Source organism: Chiloscyllium plagiosum, unplaced genomic scaffold (genome assembly GCF_037043375.1).
Source record: "Chiloscyllium plagiosum isolate Xiang-an unplaced genomic scaffold, Cpla_swu_hap1 HiC_scaffold_2, whole genome shotgun sequence".
Lineage (NCBI taxonomy): Eukaryota > Metazoa > Chordata > Chondrichthyes > Orectolobiformes > Hemiscylliidae > Chiloscyllium > Chiloscyllium plagiosum.
In genome coordinates, this window is record NW_028270140.1 from 150,737,173 (window position 1) to 150,757,111 (window position 19,939).

At 41.6% G+C, this 19,939-nt stretch overlaps 1 protein-coding gene and 1 long non-coding RNA gene across 6 annotated transcripts in view; one reads left to right on the forward strand and one right to left on the reverse strand.

The window, feature by feature from the left end:
* The window catches only part of LOC148152009 (uncharacterized), a 146,780-nt gene that overhangs the window by 85,841 nt on the left and 41,000 nt on the right, over positions 1-19,939 (reverse strand). For 3 of the 5 annotated variants that reach the window (XR_015751467.1, XR_015751465.1, XR_015751471.1), the window contains 2 exons: positions 5,167-5,212; positions 1,695-1,836 (listed from right to left, as the gene is read on the reverse strand). This is a non-coding gene — a long non-coding RNA (uncharacterized LOC148152009). Of the gene's footprint in view, positions 1-1,217; positions 1,277-1,694; positions 1,837-5,129; positions 5,213-19,939 lie in introns of those variants that run through there. The other 2 variants (XR_015751473.1, XR_015751462.1) reach the window with 2 other exon arrangements.
* The window catches only part of LOC122539574 (dual specificity testis-specific protein kinase 1), a 134,044-nt gene that overhangs the window by 70,166 nt on the left and 43,939 nt on the right, over positions 1-19,939 (forward strand). Inside the window, exon 5 of the mRNA XM_043674568.2 lies at positions 1,290-1,372. Coding sequence (XP_043530503.2) covers positions 1,290-1,372 — 83 coding nt within the window. The remainder of the gene's footprint in view (positions 1-1,289; positions 1,373-19,939) is intronic.

A 19,939-nucleotide genomic window follows, 5' to 3' on the forward strand; every position in this document is an offset into this window, starting at 1 on the left:
CAAGAATAGTCATGCCAAAAAGGTAGTAGGAAGGGGAATTGAAATGGACAGTGAATGGGAGGTCTGGCCAGCCCCTGTGGGCCTGGCTGAGATGTTTGGCAAAATGTTCCCTCAGTTTACGCTGGTCCCCCCAATGTAGAGAAGAGTACCGGATGCAGTAAACAGGTGAACCTCTGTCTCACCTGGGAGGACTGTTTGGGGCCCTGGATGGAGGTGAGGGGGTGGTGGTGAGACAGAGGTTCACCTGCCTCTCTTTCAACTGAGTATACTTCCAGCCTCCTGCCTAGCTATTTGGATTTCAGCATCTGCAGTTTTTTTTTGTCTCTAATCCTTTAGTGATATGGCCTATATGTGACTTCGGATCCACGTCCATGTGGATGACAGTCAACTGCCCTCTGAAATGACCCTAGTAACCCACTCCCGTCAAGGGACACTTAGGAATGGGTAACAAATGGTGGCCCCCTCCAATAATGGGAAGTAAATTGAATTGGCTGAAGACTGGAATCTGATGCTTGGGACTTCTGGAGGGAGTTGAGATGGATCTTGTCTTTTACACCGGCCTGCTCGGTTTCCTAATCATTGAGAATATTTGTGGAGCCACCACCGCCTCCTGTTAATTGTTTAATTATCCACCATCATTCACAATTGGAGATGGCAGGACTATGGTATACATATTAGCTGTGAACTGGGATTCGAGGAGCGGGGTGGAGAGGTGAGAGTTCAGGGATTTTGAACCCAGAATGAAGAAGTGCTGGCTCTACACTTCCAAGTAATTAGGGATGGGGACTAAATGCTGGCCTAGCCAGCGATGCCCTCTTCCCATGAATGAATAATAAGTCATGGTGTCCTGAGATTTGCAGGGCCAATTACCGTTTGTCCCATAAACCTGGTGCCTGTTTCTAGGTGGTTGACATTGGGCTGGCTGTGGTTTAGACCCGCAGATTCTACAGTTATTTGTACTTTGCCCAATTTACACTGGGGGGGGGGGGGGGGGGCAGGTCATGTTCTCAGAACACCAGCTCCAAGCTCAATACTGCCAGACAGCTGCTGTTCAGTCAGACTGGTCAATATGCAATTACATCTTTTCATTCAATCTCAAAATATGTCGACCCTGGAGAAGGTGATGGTGAGCTGTAAATAGGGATGGGCAATATATGCCGGCCTAGCCAAATGATGCCCAGATCTTGTTAATCAATAAAACAACTGAGTTCACTCACTTCAATTGAGGAAAAGGCCCAAATGGGATTCATCCAGAAGCATTGGAAATATTGCTCTGTTTTCCTTTTCAGAATTGCCTGGTGAAGCATGAAGGGAAATCATACACGGCTGTGGTGGGAGACTTTGGCCTTTCAGAAAAAATCCCAAATTATAGGTGAGTTAAAATAAAAGCAAGAAAGAACTTCCATTTTATATAGCCCCTTTCACACATCTTTTATATCGAAAATGCTTCCAATTAACTGCTTTAACGTGAAGACACTATTGTAATGTGACAATTGCAGCAACCAATTTGCAAGCAGCCACCTCACAGATGAAATTGAACGGTCTGATTTTATGATATTAGTTAAGAGATAAATATTCATGGCCACGCCTTGGAGAACCTCCCTGCTTGTCATCCAAGTAGTGATGGTGAAATCTTTTACACCCACCTAAGAAGGAAGATGTGGTCTCTAGTTAATTTAATCAAAACAACTCACCCTGGTACTGCAGCACTCCCTCAGTCTTGAACTGCAAGTTTCAGTCTAGATTTGGTGCTTTAGGTCTCTGGTGGGGAGTTTGAATCTGACTCCGAAGTGAGAGTCTTGTCCAGTGTAACAAAATTGATCCTGATTAGCTGACCTACCAAGGAATGAAAGTAAAGATTTTAATCTCCGCATAATATGATATAAGATCCGCTGGAGAAGATGCAAAGTCATTCATGAGGATGATACCAGAAATGAGAGGGTATGAATATCCACAAAGGTGAAATAAGTGGGGAGCTCTTTCTTCTAATGGTAACGTGATAGAAATCTTTAAAACAATGATGAGGCTTGATCATTCCACTTGTTGGCCATGTCCAAAGCTAAGGGTAAAAAATGTAAGACCGTCACATAAGATTGTAAAGAGGAAGAAATGACTTCAGAGGGTTTAGAATGTGGAAATTGTTTCAGAAATTATGCTGGTTTTTCCTGTGCGATGTGCAATTTGAAAAACGCAACTGTTGCATTTAACACTAAATAAATATTAGGCCTTTGACCAGACAAAAGATGGTATGGCTCAGGAACAGGCAGTTTGGGGTCAAGGGAATCCCTGGAGGTATACGGGGATACAGGAGTTTACTGAAGAAGGACATCGGTGGACGGTGGAGTGGGGGGGACAAAAAGGGGGCATGAGATAGCCTTGCCTGAGAAGATTAGGGTGAATTCAAAGAGATTCTTTAAGTATGTGAAAGGAAAAAGAATAACGAGACAGAGAATAGGGGCCTTCAAGGACAAAAGTAGACACGTATGTGTAGAACCACAGGGATAGGCAAGGTTCTCGATGAATATTTCTCCTCTGGGTTTACTGTGGAGAAAGACATGAAGACTTGGGAACTTGGGGAAGTTAGTAGTCACATCTTGGGGACAGTCAATATCTCGGTTGATGAGCTGTTGGATGTATTAGAATGTATGAAGGTGAATAAGTCTCCTGGCCCTGATCAGATATATCCAAGAACGCTGCAAAAGGCTACAAAAGACATTGCGGTGGCCCTGGCTGATATTGCGGCATCATTGTTAGCCACGAGTGAGGTCCCGGAAGACTTGAAGGGTAGTGAATGTTGTGCCCTCATTCAAGAAGGGCTGTAGAGAAAAACCTGGGAACTACACAGTCAGGGCACTGAGTATAGAAGTTGGGAAGTTATGTTGCAGTTGTACAGGATGTTGGTGAGGCCACACTTGGAGTATTGCATTCTGTTTTGGTCACCTTGCTATAGGAAAGATGTTATTAAACTGGAAAGAATACAGAAGAAATTTACAAGGATGTTGCCAGGACTCGATGGCCTCAGTTAGAGGGAAAGGTTGGACAATCTGACTTTTTTCTTTGGAGTGCAAAAGACTGAGGGGGATCTTCTCGAAGTGTATAAAGTCGTGAGAGGCATGGATAGGGTTGGGAATGAAGGATTAGAGGGCATCAGTTTAAGGTTGGAGGGAAAGAATAAAAGGGAACCTGAGGGGCAACTTTTTTACACAGAGGGTGGTACACATGTAGAATCAGCTGCCAATGGAACTGGTTGAGGTGGGTACATTAACAACATTTAAAAGGCATTTGGACAAATACATGAATAGGAAAGGTTTAGAAGGATATGGGCCAAGTGCAGGGAAATGGGGTTACCCTGAGTGGACATTTTGGTCGGCATGGACCGGTTTGTGCTGTAGGACTCTGACTCTGAGATACAACTGTGAGAATTCATAGAGGATACTCAGTGTTTCCTTGTGAAGGCAAAGATCACCATTCTTATAGACTAGGGAAGAGACATGATACTAAGAATCAAGGCTGGGTATTATGTCAACTATTTACTTGTTTCAACTCAAAGACACACGTGCAGACAGCGCACAGCACACATTTATATTTATTTCCATCACTAGATTTACTCAGGGTGGGTAACTGGTCCAAAGCCAGAGGCTGTAAGTTGAGGGGTGCAACTCTGCACCAAGACTGGCAGACCAGAAGATTCCATTGTTCTTGCTGCCTGTCGTAAACATGTTGAAACAGTTTTCAGGATGATAATCAACCTGCTTGATGCTTTATGAATGCACCTTTCATAGCCACAAAGTTCTGAGGTGGGCCTGAAACCTAGACCGCTAGAGACAGGGAGATGCCGCTGTGCCTCAAGACTGTCTCTCACGACTACACACTCTCTCTCACGCATGCATGCATACACACCCAGACACCACCTCAAGGAAAAAAACCCAAAATAAATTACTTATGTAGTGATTTTTTTAACAAGGTCAGCCACATGGACCTCATGGAATATAGGTTCCTTGATTAAGTCTGTTAATATGGTCCAATCTGGGAGCCCTGACTGAACGATATGAACAGGAGTGTCAGAGGTTGTGTTCTGTCTGAGAGCTGCCTCTGAGGAAGCTGGATCAGTGTCAATGACTCTCCACATGTAAATAAAGGGGGACTTGATGGTGGGATACTGGCCTCTGTGGAATTATTTCACTTACTCTTTAAAAAGGCATGTTAAAATAAAGTCTACATCATTTCCTTAAAACCGAAAGCCTTTTCAAGAAAATGAAAATATCCTGATAAATTAAGCCATGTGAAAATAGTAATAAGGGTCCATTTTCAGTATGGTAGATGTTTTGACTTTTTTTAAGAGAGTTGCTTTTACAGATGTGTAATGAAATGTTGATGCAATATACTGAAGCATTTTGCAGCCAGTTATACCCAATTTATAGTGCTGGGTAATACCCTGGAGAGATTGGGTTAGAATGTGGTACTCACAGGCCACAGTTGTGGGTAATTCTGTCGATACATTTATGAGGAAGTTAATGAACACATAAGGGAGAGAGGAATAAAGGGATCAGCTGACATGAGCCCCGTGTGGATTCTGCTTGGTGTTAGAAGCAGGTTCTTCCTTGCTGTGTAAACCAGATGACTTCTCTCCAGCTGCAGGACACCCTGACCTCATGTTCTGTTTTTCATTAGAGAAAGGAAGGCCAAAAGGAGACATGATCCAAATGTCTAAAAATGCTGATTATAATGAAAGTAAAGGCCAAATCTTGAATACAAATTGTGAGCACGCAGTGAGATATTTAAAACAGATTCTTTTGCACATGATGGATGGTGATGAAGGAAGCTAATTGGTCCATCTAAACTTATCACCTATCCAACAGTCTCTGGTTGTGATCTCTTTGCTATTTGTGGAATCTTGCTTTGCGCAAATTGGTTTCCATGTTTTTTCTGTTATGTTTAGGGAGTGGCATTCAGTCATAATCCCACATATGGTAGCCTTTGCAACATTGGCTCTTCAGCCAAACACGTACTCCAAATGTTTCAACCTGAGCATCCTCTGATTCTGAGTCGACTATAATTGTAACAACATTGAGTGTTGTTTGGTAAAAATCCTGAAACTCCTTCCTGAACAGCACTGCGGTTATACTTACACCACATGGACTGCAGTAGTTCAAGAAGACCGCTCACCTCTATCTCCTCCAGGGAAGGTCAATAAAGCCAGTGATATCCACCTCTGTGAATGAGTAAAGAAAAGATTAGAATAGTGACTGCACTTCATTGCTTATGAACCAGTTCTAAGTATGTGGAGTGTAATAAAATAGAAAATCCTTAGACTTGGAGTGACTGAAACAATTAATATTGATTGGATGTCAACTGATTAGGGGGAGGATAGGTTTACAGATCAAGATGATTGAATATGGTCATGGGGACAAAACTGCAGGTTGAGTTGGTTAGGATTGTGTTTGCTAGAGTTCAGGAGAATGAATGGGAATCTTAGAGATTTATAAAATTTTAACCAGATGAGACAGGAGCATAGTCATACAGCATGAAAACAGACCCCTCAGTCCAACTCGAGGAAGGATGTTCCTGATGACGGGGAATCCAGAACCAGAAGTCACAGTCTAAGGATACAGGGTAAACCATTAAGGCCTGAGATGAGGAAGCTTTCTTCACCCAAAGAGTGATGAACCTGTGAAATTCACTTCCACAGAAAGCAGTTGAAACCAAAACATTGTGTGATTTCAAGAGGGAATAGGATATAGCTACAGGGCTACAGGGATCAAAGGATATGGGGGGGAAGTTAGGAGCAGGCTGTTGAGATGGGTGATCAGCCATGATCAAAAAGAATGTGGAGCAGGCTCGAAGGGCTGAATGGCCTACTCCTGCTCCTATTTTCTATGTTTCTGTAGAAGTCAAGGATCAGTGGTCTTCTTTTCTCTCTCCACGCCTCTGGCGAAAGTGAAGAAGAAGCTGAATGATTGCAACACTGAATCTCAATGGCAACTGACCAATACTTTAGGAAGTTTCTGGGCTGCCATTAAATGAGCAAGCGCTGTCATGGTTTCTAAAATGCTCAGAAATCCCAGTTCTATTCCTGAAAAAAAGAAGTTGTTAGGGCAAATTAAACTGTCATGTATTCACCTGGAGCTGGAAGAAAAGGCAGCCTGAATGAGCTTAGCTAGATGCAGCTCCACCTGAGAGAAGTGAATCCTAATCTTAATGAACAGTCAGTCTCCACAGGAGCCTGGGAGTGATTGAAGAAGCTGCGAAGCTGGGACAAAGAGGCCCCGTCAGTTTTAATCTGTCTCCTGCCTGGCAACCAGACAAATTGATAGGCTCCCCTAGGTATCCCCTAGGGACAGTGTTCAGCAACTGGGAAAGGTAGAAGAGGGCACCGGAGATCAAGGCTCGGCAGTCAAAGGATGAGGGGTCATTGTGGGAGCGAAACAGCGAGAACTGGGGGGGTTTGGGAAGAGGCTTTTGTGGAACAGAACAAGAGATTGGACCTTCCTGAGAGTAAGAGGTTATTGTACAAGGAAGTGAGAGATTGTTCTTTGAGAAGAAGGGTAAGTTGATGAAAAAGGCCACCTATAGAGGGATGATTGAAGACTTCATTGTGAGATCAAGGTGGGGAGTATTTTTTGTTCTATCTAACTCGCAGGGAGTGCTACTTCAGATGGCAGCTCCTTCTTCCTTCTCACTACCAGGTTTATTGATCTCTGGGAAATGATGTGACCTACATAACATGTCAGCATTGACCTGGGGACTCATTCTTTGTTTCTACATTTCAGCTATCTCACACTCATTGTGTCTGGAGGGAGTAATTATCAATGCCAAGGCCTTCCCAATGAGAACCATAGGGTAGATGTTGCCGAGAGATGACCTTTGCAAACAGTTGATGATGTTAAGAATGTGTTTCCAAAGCACTGCCCATACAAGAGATGCCTTTATAGATAACGCCGGTGCTGTTCCGATTGCTAAGGGGGTTGCAGAGAATCTTTCAAAAATATATTTTTCTTTATCAGTTATTAGTGTTTCGCTCTGAAACGTGCAGAGAGAAAAACCTTCCATACAACTCTCCTACGCAATAGATTGTTACTAAGAGATTGTGTCTCGTTTCTGCATCAAAGGCACTAATATGGGGAGATCTTTGCAGACTAATGTTGCTGACAGATGCTCTCTCCATACAGCAGATGATGATGATAGATGGATTTTGCAATGCTGCTAATGCCTCGACTTCTCTCTGTTCCTTTGTCTTTAGCTATTGCTAGGAAATGGCTTCTCCAAGAGGTAGATGTACCAACCATTGAATCTAGGAAATAAGATTATTATATTTTAGAACAAGATTATGGTTGAATGGCAGATGTCCATTTCACTTGGTGTACTATCTGAGCTGCATTAAAATACATCATATCCTAATTAGGATTTAATTGCTTTTCAACATTTTTCTTTGTATTTCCATATTCCGTGTGCTTCTTCAGCTCTTCAAATGTTAAGGCTTATACCTGAGCCTGTGCTTTCTGCAGTTCTAAGGACATTAAGACCATACTTTTGTTAGAGTTCAGTCCGTTTCACTTTGAGTAATTGTTGACCAGAAGAATTCAATCACTCTTTTACTAGTCAACTCATTCTTAATTTTGGTTTATTGTGACACCTAATTAGAATCTGACAGACTCTTAACAGATGAGTGATCAAATCTGTTATAAAAACAGAAATAAACTCAGCAGGTCTGAGGTGATAAAAATCATTGATATCTTGAGTTTAATATGGCTTCATCAGAATTGACCACATCTATTATCTTTGCTTGTATTTTCTAACAGAATTGACATAAAGTAGCAATGAATTTTACAGCACTGAATCCTACAGAACAGAACCAGATAAGTCAGCTCAATGGGTGTCAGCTGGTGTATATATTCCACACAAACCTTTTCCCATCTGATATATCTAATCCCTTCAGCATTATCTTTGGTATCTTTCTCAATTGTTTTTATACGGCTTTCCCCTCAATGTTCTTTGGCTCAGCCAAACCCTGTGGAACCAAGTTGAAATTTCTCTTGACTCTCTGGGTAAAGAGGCTTCTCTGGAATCTCCTATTAAGGATTTATTAATAATGTTGTTATATTTATTGTCCAAATTTTGCACACCCCTGCATTCAGAAACATCTTGACCATGCGTACCCTGTCAAACTCATTCAATATTAGACTTTTATTGGATTTCAGTCTTCTCTACAGAAAAGAGTTCCAACCTCTAACCCCTTCCCAATAGTTACAACAACTTAGTTTGGTTATCATCTTTGTAAATAATTCTTTCACTTCCTAATTCTTTTCGACTTCCTTTTTAAAATAGTATGGATGATCTAAGGTTTCCTGTTAAAGTGAACACACATGCATTGCTTTATTTTTGGTCATGTTCAGCTGCTTTCCTACTTGGAGTGACTTTTGATTCACATTCAAAGTTGCAGCTTCCAATGTTTAATTCAATGTGACCAACTCTTGAGATACCCTCTTTCAGTTTACAAAGCTGAAAAAAATTTGGTCTTTAGTCCAGTGAAGAAACAATGTCTCAAGGAACATCCTTGCAGTTAGCACGTTGCCTCACTGCTCAGAAGATCCATGGAGGACCTGTAAGACGGCTGGTGGACAGGAAAAAAATCTGACATTTAACCCAGCCTGACTTACACAAGGGGAGTCACAGATTTGTTACAGTGCAGAAGCCGGCCAACTGGCCCGTCATTTCTGCACCAGCTATCCAAATGATGCCAAGTACCATCTTCCCATTTCTCCCACACATTCACATAATAGGCTAATTTCCTCTTGAAAGGTTGAATCTGCCTCCAGTATACTCTCAGGCATTGCATTTTAGAGCCTCACCACTTAATGCATGAAGAAGATGCTGCTAGGTATGGAAGGGTTCTTATAAAGAAAGGCTGGATCAGCTGGAATGTTTTTTCACTGGAGCACAGGAGGTTGGGAGGTGACCTTCTAGGAGTTTATAAAATAATGAGGGGTATAGATAGAGTTAATGGTAGTTGTCGTTTCCCTAGGATGGGGGATTTCAAGACTGGGGGCACAGGAGAAAGGAGAAAGCTTTAAAAAGATATGAGGGGCAAATTTTTTACGGAGGGTGTTTTGTGTGTGGAATAAATTTCCTGAGGAAGTGGTGGATGTGGGTACAATTATAACATTTAAAAGACATTTGGATAAGTATGTGAACAGGAAAGGTTTGGAGGGATATGGGCCAGGAGCAGGCAAGTGGGACTGGTTTAGTTTGGGATTGTGTTCAGCGTAGACCGGTGAGACTGAAGGGTCTGTTTCTGTACTGTATGACTCTGAGTTGTTTGTCTCCTATCGCCTTTGCCTGTTTTGCTAAGTACTTTGCATCTGTGTCCTCCTATGTGTATTTCTCCAGTCCCCTCAATCCAGTCTAAAGAAGATTGAAATATTATGGCCAGTATCTCTGCAATTTCTACTGTCACTTCCCTTGCAAGCATCCTATCTGATTGTAGTGCTTTTTCAATTTTAATTGCAGATAGATTGTCCAACTCCATAAAAACTTTAAACCCTCCCGGTGTCTGAATTACCTCCATATCTCCATGGTTAGGCTAACACCTTAATAATAATAGATGCAAAATATTAGTTTAATACTTCAGATATGTCTGCTGCCACACAAATCATCTTTCTGGTCTCTAGTTTGCCCTACACGTCATTTTATCACCCTTTTACTACGTATATGCTGACAGAAGACTTTGAGATTCCCTGTTGTGTTAGCAGTTAGCCTCTTTGTATATGTTTTTATTTCCCTCTTCACCACTTTTCTGAACCTTCTATATTTGGCTTATATTTTCAATTGTACTGCATACCTGACATCTGACTTAAGCACATTTTTTCTTCCTTAACTTAATTTCAATGTATTTTGTTATGGAGGGAGTTCTGGATTTGTTTGCCCTACATTTCTTTTGTGAGGCAACGTACCGTAACTGTGTCCAAACTATCTCCTCTTTTATAGGTAGCCCATTGTTTAGCTATTGCTTCTCTGCAAATCTTTAGTCCCAATATATTTGGCCCAGATCTATCCCATTAAGATTGACTTTTCCCCACTTGATTATCATTACTTTGGATTGTTATTAGCCCTTTTACATAGTCAGACTAAACCTTCTGATACAATTATCACTGTTCCTAAATGTTCTCCCAATGCTGGATCTATTTGGCCCACCTCATTCCCAACAAGATCTCTTTTTTTTAAAAAATTCATGATGTGGGGATTCTTGGCTAGGCTAGCATCTCTTGCCCTTCCTTACTTTTCTTGTTAGTGGCTGTTAGTACTATTAGGGACAAAGTTTCAAGAATTTGACCCAGCGGTATTGAAGGAACAGCGTTTATGTTTCCAAATCCCTGTGGTGTGTGCCTTGGAGGGAAACTTGCAGGTGATGGTGTTCTCATATATTTGCTGCCATTGTCCTTCTAGATGGTGATGGTCATGAGTTTGGGAGGTTTTGCCAAAGAAGCCTTGGTGAACCTCTGCAGTGCACTTTGAGAAGGGGGTGGTTGTAGATGTGGTGCCAATCTTTGGGCTACTTCATCCTGGATGGGTGCAGCTCCAACAACACTCAAGAAGCTTGACACCATCCAGGTAAATGGGGAGTATTCCATCACAGTCCAGGCCTGTGCCTTGTAGATAGTGGACAGGCTTTGGGGCATCAGGAGGTGAGTTACTCGCTGCAGTACTCCTAGCCTCTGACTTGCTCTTGTAGCCACCACATTTATGTAGCTCATCCAATTCAATTTTTGATCAATGGTAGGCTCCAGGGTGTTGATTATGGGGAAAGTGAGCAAGGTTAACACCAATGAATGTCAAAAAGGAATAGTTCGGTTCTCTCTTGTTGAAAACAGTTATTGCTTGGCACTTGTTTAGTGCAATTGCTATTTGCCACTTGTCAACTAAAGTAGTGCTTCCTTTCTTGTTGAACTGGACCTGCACTGCTCTACAAAATTCTCCTGAACAAAGCCCAGGAATTCTTGCCCCTCTTTGCTCTTGACACTACCATTGTGCCAGTCTATGTTTTGGTAATTAAAGGCACCTATTACAACTACTGATTGTACTTTTCTTGCAAACTTGGCCCACTATACCCTCTTCTTTACCCTGTTAAAACTGTTCATAATTCTGAGCACCTCTTAATCTTCTTTGCTTCAAGAGAATAAATCCAATTTCTCCAATCTTTCCTTGAATCTAAAATCCTTCATTCCGCATATCATTCTAGTAAATTGCCTTTGCACTTTCTCTTGGGCTTTCACATTCTTCCTTAAGTAAGATGTCCAGAACTAAACACAATTCTCCAAATGTAGTCTGACCAATGACTTGTAGAGGTGTAGCATCATTTCCTTGCTTTTATACTCTTTGCTACTGTTTGTAAACCCAAGGATCCTATAGATATTCTTTACAACTCTTTCAAATTGCCTGGCCACCTTCAGAGAACCATCCATATAAATCCCCAGGTGTCTATGCTCCTGTACTCCTTTCAATCTTGTACCATTTAAGCCTGTATTATCCTTCTATGTTTCTTCTACCAAAACGCATTACTTCACATTTTCTCTTTATTCTTAGCTCCTGGCTCTATCACCTGCTGAGTTAATTTAAGCTCTCTACAATATATCCAGCAAAATATCCCACAATGAACTCCATCCTCTCTCTCTCTCTCTCTCTCTCTCTCTTTTTTTCAGGTGTGTCTATCCAGCCTATACAAACCCCATCTCCTCCACAATAACTTCCAGCGTCCTAAGAAGCTGAAACCCTACCATCTGCACTATTTCTCCACCTGTGCATTCACCTGTTTTATCCTCCTATCGCTAAACTCTATTTGGCGTGGTAATGGAAGTAATGAGGTTAATACTTTTGAGTCAAAAACTATGGCGTTGCAAAAGCACAGCAGGTCAGGCCGCATCTGAGGAGCAGGAGAATTGACGTTTCCGGCATAAGCCCTTCATCAGGAATGTGATGACATTCCTGATGAAGGGCTTATGCCCAAAATGTTGATTTATCCTGCTCCTCAGATGCTGCCCGACCTGTTGTGCTTTTCCAGCGCCACACCTTTCTACACTCTGTCCAGCATCTGCAGTCCTCAATTTCTCCTTATTACCTTTTGAGGCTGAACTTGATAATTTCCCACTTAGCTCCTTCAATGCTCTTTGCAGGAACCCAACCCTTTTTCGACCTCTATTGTTTGTATCAATGTGGACAACTGCCACTGGTGATTCATCCTTCCACTCGGTGCTCCGCAGGCACTTTAGTGACATCCTTGACCTGAGGACCATTGTAACATACCAGCCTGGATTCACGTCTGTGGCCACAGAAATTCTTGACTAGTCCTTTAACTATTGAATCGCTGACCATTATTGCTGCTTTTCCAGTTTTCCTTGTACCTCCCTGTACAGCTAAGACACCTGTGATGCCATGAACCTGGCTCTGGTTGAATGTCCCGAATGAACCATTTATCTTTACCTGTATTCAGAATTGAGAACTGGTCAACTAAACAGGCTGGGAGCATCTTGCTTTCATGATGCCCACCTCCAAATAAACTGACATGGCCTGATTATGAAACACTACCACGATGCAAAATGACAAGACAAATATATTTTCATATTTTCAGCCCCAGTGTTGCCTCTTGGAGTTCCGAACTAGAGGTCTTAAATAGAAGATTGTGACTAATGAATGCAACAGGCGATCGAAGAGAAATTTATTTACCCAGAGAATCATGAGAACATGGCTCAAGGAGTTGTTGAAGTGAATAATGTTGATGGATTAAAGGGGAAGTTAGATAAATACAATGAAGGAGAAAGTGGTGCTGATGATGGTGAGATGACAAGGGACAATAGAAACGTGGTGCAGAGAATAAACAAAGAAAAAGATTAGTTGGGCTGATTCATTTGTTTTCTGTGCTTAAGAGGCAAGAATTACATAGGTTTTTAAGAGAAGTGAATCTCTTGGCAAAATTGCAGAATGGAAAAGTACCATGGCGCGTTGTAGGATGTTGGCACTTGAACTGTATGATAGGAAAAACACTTGAAATGCTGGAAGGAGAACTTCCTACCACCTCAGTTTTTCACCTCAGACTTAAACATGGTGCTCATCTTTATTCCGCTTGGTGACCAAAGAAAATTTGGCTCTCTGGTCTGTTTAACTTTGGATCAATTGGATGTTACACTTGACAGAAGCTGCCTTTCAAAAATAAATGACAACCAAACTCTCAGCATCCATTCCGGGCTCCAGCCCTGAGGCACAGTCTGTTACACAAGGAGAGATAGGGCTTGAGAAATTGGGATTATAGCTTAGAGAAATTTAATAGGATGCTAAGTTTTGATGACTTGAACTGCTACCTTTGGTTTAGAAGTCGGTGACAAGGAATCATCAATTTAAAAGTGTCACAATGTGAGGAGAGGAGATGAGGAGAAATTTATTAACAATGGAAAACCATTAGGTGTGGAATACTTTGCATTGAACAAAGTCCATTGCATCTTTTAATGGAAATTTAGACAGAGGAAGAAGGCAGCAAGAAGGAACTTAGCTTTAGTTCTGGATCACCCATTAAAGAACTGACAAATTTAATCCGCCAAATGGCCTGTTTTATTGCAGTAACATTTATAGAATTCCATGGCACTCAAGGTTTTTCTGCTTGTTGCACTGCATGCTTCATTTCTTTATTCACTCGGAGAGATGAGGCTGTCACTGGCTTAGGCGCACATTTGTTGCCCTTGAGGAGGTGGGGTGAGCTGCCTCCTTGAGCCACAGCACCCCACTTAGCGTAAACGGTAAGGTCGCCATATTCCTGCTGCTGGTGTTTTAAACTGAGGATCACCACCACCTGTAAAGCGAAGGGACAGGTTGAGAATGTGGGGATTTCGTGGTAACCTGAAGTTGTCTGGGAACCTGCACTGTTAGCTTCATCTTGTATCGTAGATCTGCTGTCCAGCCAACTGAGCTAACCATCCTCCCCTATGGTGTAAGGACACCCACAATGTTGTTAGGGAGGGAATTCCAGAACTTTGACCCAGCGACATTGGTGGAGCAGAGATATACTTCCAAGTCAGGATAGTAAGTGGTTCAGAGGGGAACTTGCAAGTGGTGGTATTTCCATGTATCTGCTGCCCTTGTTCTTTTAGATGGAAATGGTCCTGGGTTTGGAAGATGCTGTCTGAAGAACTTTCATGAATTTCTGCAGTATGTCTTGTAGGTAGTACACACTGCTACTACTGAGTGTTGGTAGTGGATTTTGGGGACATGGTTCCAATCAATTTGTGGACGGCACGGTGGCACAGTGGTTAGCACTGTTGCCTCGCAGCGCCAGAGGCCCGGGTTCAATTCCCGCCTCAGGCGACTGACTGTGTGGAGTTTGCACGTTCTCCCCGTGTCTGCGCGGGTTTCCTCCGGGTGCTCCGGTTTCCTCCCACAGTCCAAAGATGTGCAGGGTCAGGTGAATTGGCCATACTAAATTGCCCGTAGTGTTAGGTAAGGGGTAAATGTAGGGGTATGGGTGGGTTCGCTTCGGCGGGTCGGTGTGGACTTGTTGGGCTGAACGGCTTGTTTCCACACTGTAATGTAATCTAATCTAATCAATTGAGCAGGCTGCTTTACCCTAGATGATATCAAGCTGCTTAAGCGTTGTTGGAGTTGCACCTGGCCAGGTAAATAGGGAGTATTCCATCACACTCCTGATTTGTGCCTTGTAGATAGTGGACAGGCTTTAGGGAGTCAAAGTTTTACAGCACTTCGAAGTATTTCATTTTCAACAAGGTAACATAGAAAAAATGTATTGACTTTGCTGTGATAGTCTGACTTGAGAGTAGCTGTTCAGCTCAGTTTGCATCACTGTCACCTCCTTGAATTTAAGCCCGTCTCCAGAATATAAATCTGTAATCCGAACTGATGCTGCTGTCCAGGACTGGGAGAATGCTACACTGTTGGAAGGGCCGTCTTTCAGATGAAATGCTAAACAAAGCCCGGTCTAATGATTCAGATGGATGTTAAAGTTCCCTCTGTAATGTTTGAAGAAGAACAGAAATATTTTCTGGCTTTAGCCAAAATTACTTCCTCGGGTCAAAAGAGATCAACAGATTGCTTCTCAATCACTGATAATGAGACCTTGCTGTGGGCAACTGGCTGCTCTACGCATAAAACTGCATCTTAAAATCAATAATTAAGTGTGTCAGGGTGTACTGAGAGTTGTACATTCTCTACTTATGATCACAAATTATTCACAGTGCACTGCCCAGCTCGTTATTTGGAAGTTGTTGCTTTCCTCTGTGATTTAGTTGCTGAACACCCAGTTTTACCTTGATCTGTGCAACCAACCACTTTTATGCCAATTAGTATCAGCCTGGGATTAAATGTTGTTTAATGTGTACTCGTCACAATTTTTGTTGGATAAGGGTTTCAAGGGATGTGAAGTTGAGGAGTAGGTCAGCTGTGACTTAATTGATTAGGGGAGCAGCTTGAGGGTCAGAATGGAATTGTCCCAAATCTAATTAAGTCCTTTGAGCATTAAGGTTTTGAACATAATGTTTTGATTTATAAGGATTCTCACAATTAGTACATATCACCTGATAGTAAAGTACTTGAACATTGTTACAAAGATAGATGTGGTGCTGAAGCTTTTTATCATCAGGACAAGTATAAGAGTACCAAGTTTCAAACAATCACAGCAAGTTATACTACAGTAGAAAAGGTGCTGATTGGTAGGCAAGTTGACTTTGATTGTCCAAAGCATTGCCATAGAGAAAACAATGGGGAACAATAGGTTCCCCAAACTCCTTTGGAATTCAAAAGATAGAAGCTTTGAACCTCCTTTTGATTGTTTGTTTTTTTTGTCCATCAGTATATGTTGCATCGAGCCCCTTTGTGACCTCACTGATTTTCTTAAGTTGTTTATTTGCATTGCTATTAGCTATTGCTGCTGGATTTCAAGGTTACATCTAACAGAAAAAGTTCCATTTGGGTTGAGAGATGGCATAGTGATGCTGTCACTAGACTAATAATGCATTGGGTCAAGGCTAATGATCTGGGAATATGGGTTCAGATCCCAACATGATGACAACTGGTGGAATAAAGCAAGAATATAAAGTTGTTCTCAGTGATTGACCCCATAGTTGTGGTATGAAGTGTATGTATCTATAAGGGAGTATATCTTAAACTGCTGTCAATCACTATTCAAATCAACAGATATGATGAATTAGTCTCATGACTTGTCAGGCAGTCTGATGCAGTAGTAATTGCTCTTATTGAATATTTTCTTTAATATAATCTTATCAAATTAAAAGTTGTTTTATCAATCCTTGTGTGTGATTGCTGTGTTCTCAGTGGCAGTTTGTGGTATCTGTACATTTTTGGATTTTCAATGACTACTTCCATTACTGGGTGGCAGTATAATTTTGTAAGGTTTGATTAGTTAGCAGGAGAAAAAGAGCTGGTCTGAAAGTCAAACTATCAAGTGTCACCCTGTGAAAGGATTCTGCAGCTTTATCAGGATTATATATACTGTACCTTTTTTGTTCTGAGATCACATTTCACTCTAGCCAACAGACATCATTCAGAGCTTATAAAGTAGAACACTTTTGGCTGTGAAGTTTGTGCAGCAATACAACTTAAAATGAAGTGAGACATTGGTTTAAGTTGAACTCCACAGACAGGAGAATTTAAATTCATTTAATGCTGAAACTTCTCCGGATGGCAGCCAATAACAAGTGGTGTTCCCCAAGGCTCGGTGTTGGGACCACAACTTTTCACTTTATACATGAACGATCTAGATGAAGGAACTGAAGGCATTCTGGCTAAGTTTGCACATGATGCAAAGATACATAGAGGGACAGGTAGTATTGAGGAAGCAGGAGGCTGCAGAAGGATTTGGACAGGTTAGGAGAGTGGACAAAGGAGTGGCAGATGCAGTACAACTTGGCAAAGTGTGAGGTCATGCACTTTGGTAGGAGGAATTAATGTGTGGACTACTTTCTAATTGGGGAGAAAATTCCGAAGTCTGAAGTGCAAAGAGACTTGAGAGAATCCTGGACTGGAACTCCCAAGGTTGAGTCAGTAGTTAGAGCATAGAACAGTACAGCACAGAACAGGCCCTTCAGCCCATGATGATGTTAAGAAGGCAAATGTAATGATGACATTTATCTTGAGAGGACTTGTTTTAAAAGCAGGGATGTACTTCTGAGGCTCTATAAGGCTCTGGTCAGACCACATTTGAAGCAATGTGCGCAGTTTTGGGCCCCATATCTCAGGAAAGATGAACTGACCCTGGATTGTGCAGAGGAGGTTCATGAGCATGGTCCCAGGAATGAAAAGCTTAACATATGAGGACATTTTGAGGACTCTGGGTCTATATTCAATGGAGTTTAGAAGGATGAGGGGGGATCTAATTGAAACGTACAGAATACTGAATGGCCTGGCTAGAGCAGATGTTGGGAAGATATTTCAATTGGTTGGAGAGACTTTGATGCGAGGGCACAGCCTTAGAGTAAAATAGAGATAAGGAGAAACTTCTTCAGCCAGACAGTGGTGAATTTATGGAGGCCAGGTCATTGAGTATATTTAAGACTGAGTTCAATAGGTTCTTGAGTATCGAGGGTTACAGGGAGAAAGTGGGAGAATGAGGTTGAGAAACTTATCAGCCATGATTGAATAGCGGAGCAGATGCTATGGGCTGAATGGCCTAATTTCTGCTCCTATGTCTTATGGTCTAACTAAATTTATGCAGACTGGGCTGGAAAGAACTTGGGAGATTCAGAGTGCTCAGCAGATCACTGTCACAATGAAACAATAACCTATGAACAATAAAGGCAATAGCCACTAAAATCTGTTTCATCAAATAGAAACTCCCTTGCCTTTGGCATATTTCTGGTAATTCTCTTTTCTCTTCTCTCCAAAGTCCTTCCCAAAGCTTGGTGACCAGAATTGAACACTACCCCAACTGAGACTTCATTAAGTTTGTAATGAACTAGCAATGACTTCCTTGTTTTGGTGTTCACTGCCCCTATTTACAAAGCCAACTCGCCCACATGCTTTCTTAACTCATTTAACAACCTACCACTTTCAAAGCTTGTGAGCATGCTCCCTCTGTTCCCGTACTCCCACTGCCAGCCACTTCCCAACCCCAATTCCAAGGCATTACGTGCCATGATCCAAATACAAACTTTGTAAACCTCACTGAATCCTCCTCTCCAGTCAGAAAACACCCATTCACCACTCTTTTCTGTCTATTCCTTAACCAATTGCATACTCATTATTCTCCTTTCAATAACAATGCGCTTTTGATTCATAGGAGAAAGTGAGGTCTGCAGATGCTGGAGATCAGAGCTGAAAATGTGTTGCTGGAACAGCGCAGCAGGTCAGGCAGCATCCAGGGAACAGGAGAATCGACGTTTCGGGCATAAGCCCTTCTTCAGGAATGCCTGAAGAAGGGCTTATGCCTGAAACGTCGATTCTCCTGTTCCCTGGATGCTGCCTGACCTGCTGCGCTGTTCCAGCAACACATTTTCAGCTTTTGATTTATAGGCAAGTATGTTACAAATGCTCTTAGAAAGTCCATACATACATTTTACTGGACCACCTGAATCAACCCTCATTGTTAATTCATCAGAGAACTCAACAATGTCAGATGGACACAATGTGCCTGTAACCATTCTCTGCTGGCTATCCCTTACTAATCCATATTACTCCAAGTGAAAATGTTTTGTTGATAACATTCTTTAATGGTTTTCTCCACCACTGACATTACACTGACAGATCTATAATTATCAAGATTGTTGCTAAATTTGATCAATGACAACAATTTGGTACTTTCTTTCCTTCCATCTATTTTTGTCCTTGAAATTGATTCTTGTGGCATTAGCTTCATCTTTTTGTTTTGTGAAGACAAGTGCTTTAATATTCAATACTTGAGTCACATTCTCTGCTTTCACAAGATTACTTGCTTTTCATAAATAAAAACAAAGTACAAGAAAAATTTCAGCAGGATGTGTGGAAAGAAAACTGACTTAGTTTCGAGACCAGAGTGACATAAAGGTTTTGAGTTCCCTTTAATGCTACCTGTTAATATTTATTTCATAATCTTTATTTTCTCTTGTATTCTTTTTCAATTTTCACTTGTTTGTAACACTCCTTGCATTAACACACATGCATACCAACACCACACTAATCTTCTTGTACTTACCAATTACCTATTTCTTTGTATTGTAATTCTTTGTTCCATTGCTGTGATTTTGCATGTAAAAGGTTTAGGCTGTCTTGTCAAGTTAGCTAACAGTTATTTGAAATTGTTTGTTTAGATTTTAAGACAATATAACTGTTTAGCTGACACGAAATCAGTAACCAGTAGATGCACTAGAATTAGGGTAGATCTGTTTTATCTGTAATTTATTGGGTTCAACCTCACTACACTAATTATTGTAGACTTGGCTGACTTCCGATGCTACGTGCTCCCATTCTTTAACCTTTTATATTCTTTTGTCTCCCTCAATGCTCTCGCATGTGTTGATGTGTTTGTTGGTAGAGTTCCGGTTGGAATGCCATGCTTCTAGGAATTCTTGTGCATGTCTTTGTTTGGCTTGTCCTAGGATGGATGTGTTGTCCCAGTCGAAGCAGTGCCCTTCCTCATCCATATGTAAGGATACTAGTGAGAGTGGGTCATGTCTTTTTGTGGCTAGTTGATGTTAATGTATCCTGGTGTCTAGTTTTCTGCCTATTTGTCCAATGTAGTGTTTGTTACAATTCTTGCACGGTATTTTGTAAATGACATTAGTTTTGCTTGTTGTCTGTATAGGGTCTTACAAGTTCATTAGCTGTTGTTTAGTGTGTTGATGAGTTTGTGGGCTACCATGATGCCAAGAGGTCTGAGTAGTCTGGCAGTCATTTCCGAGATGCCTTTGATGTAGGGGAGAGTGGCTAGGGTTTCTGGATGCCATTTGTTTGC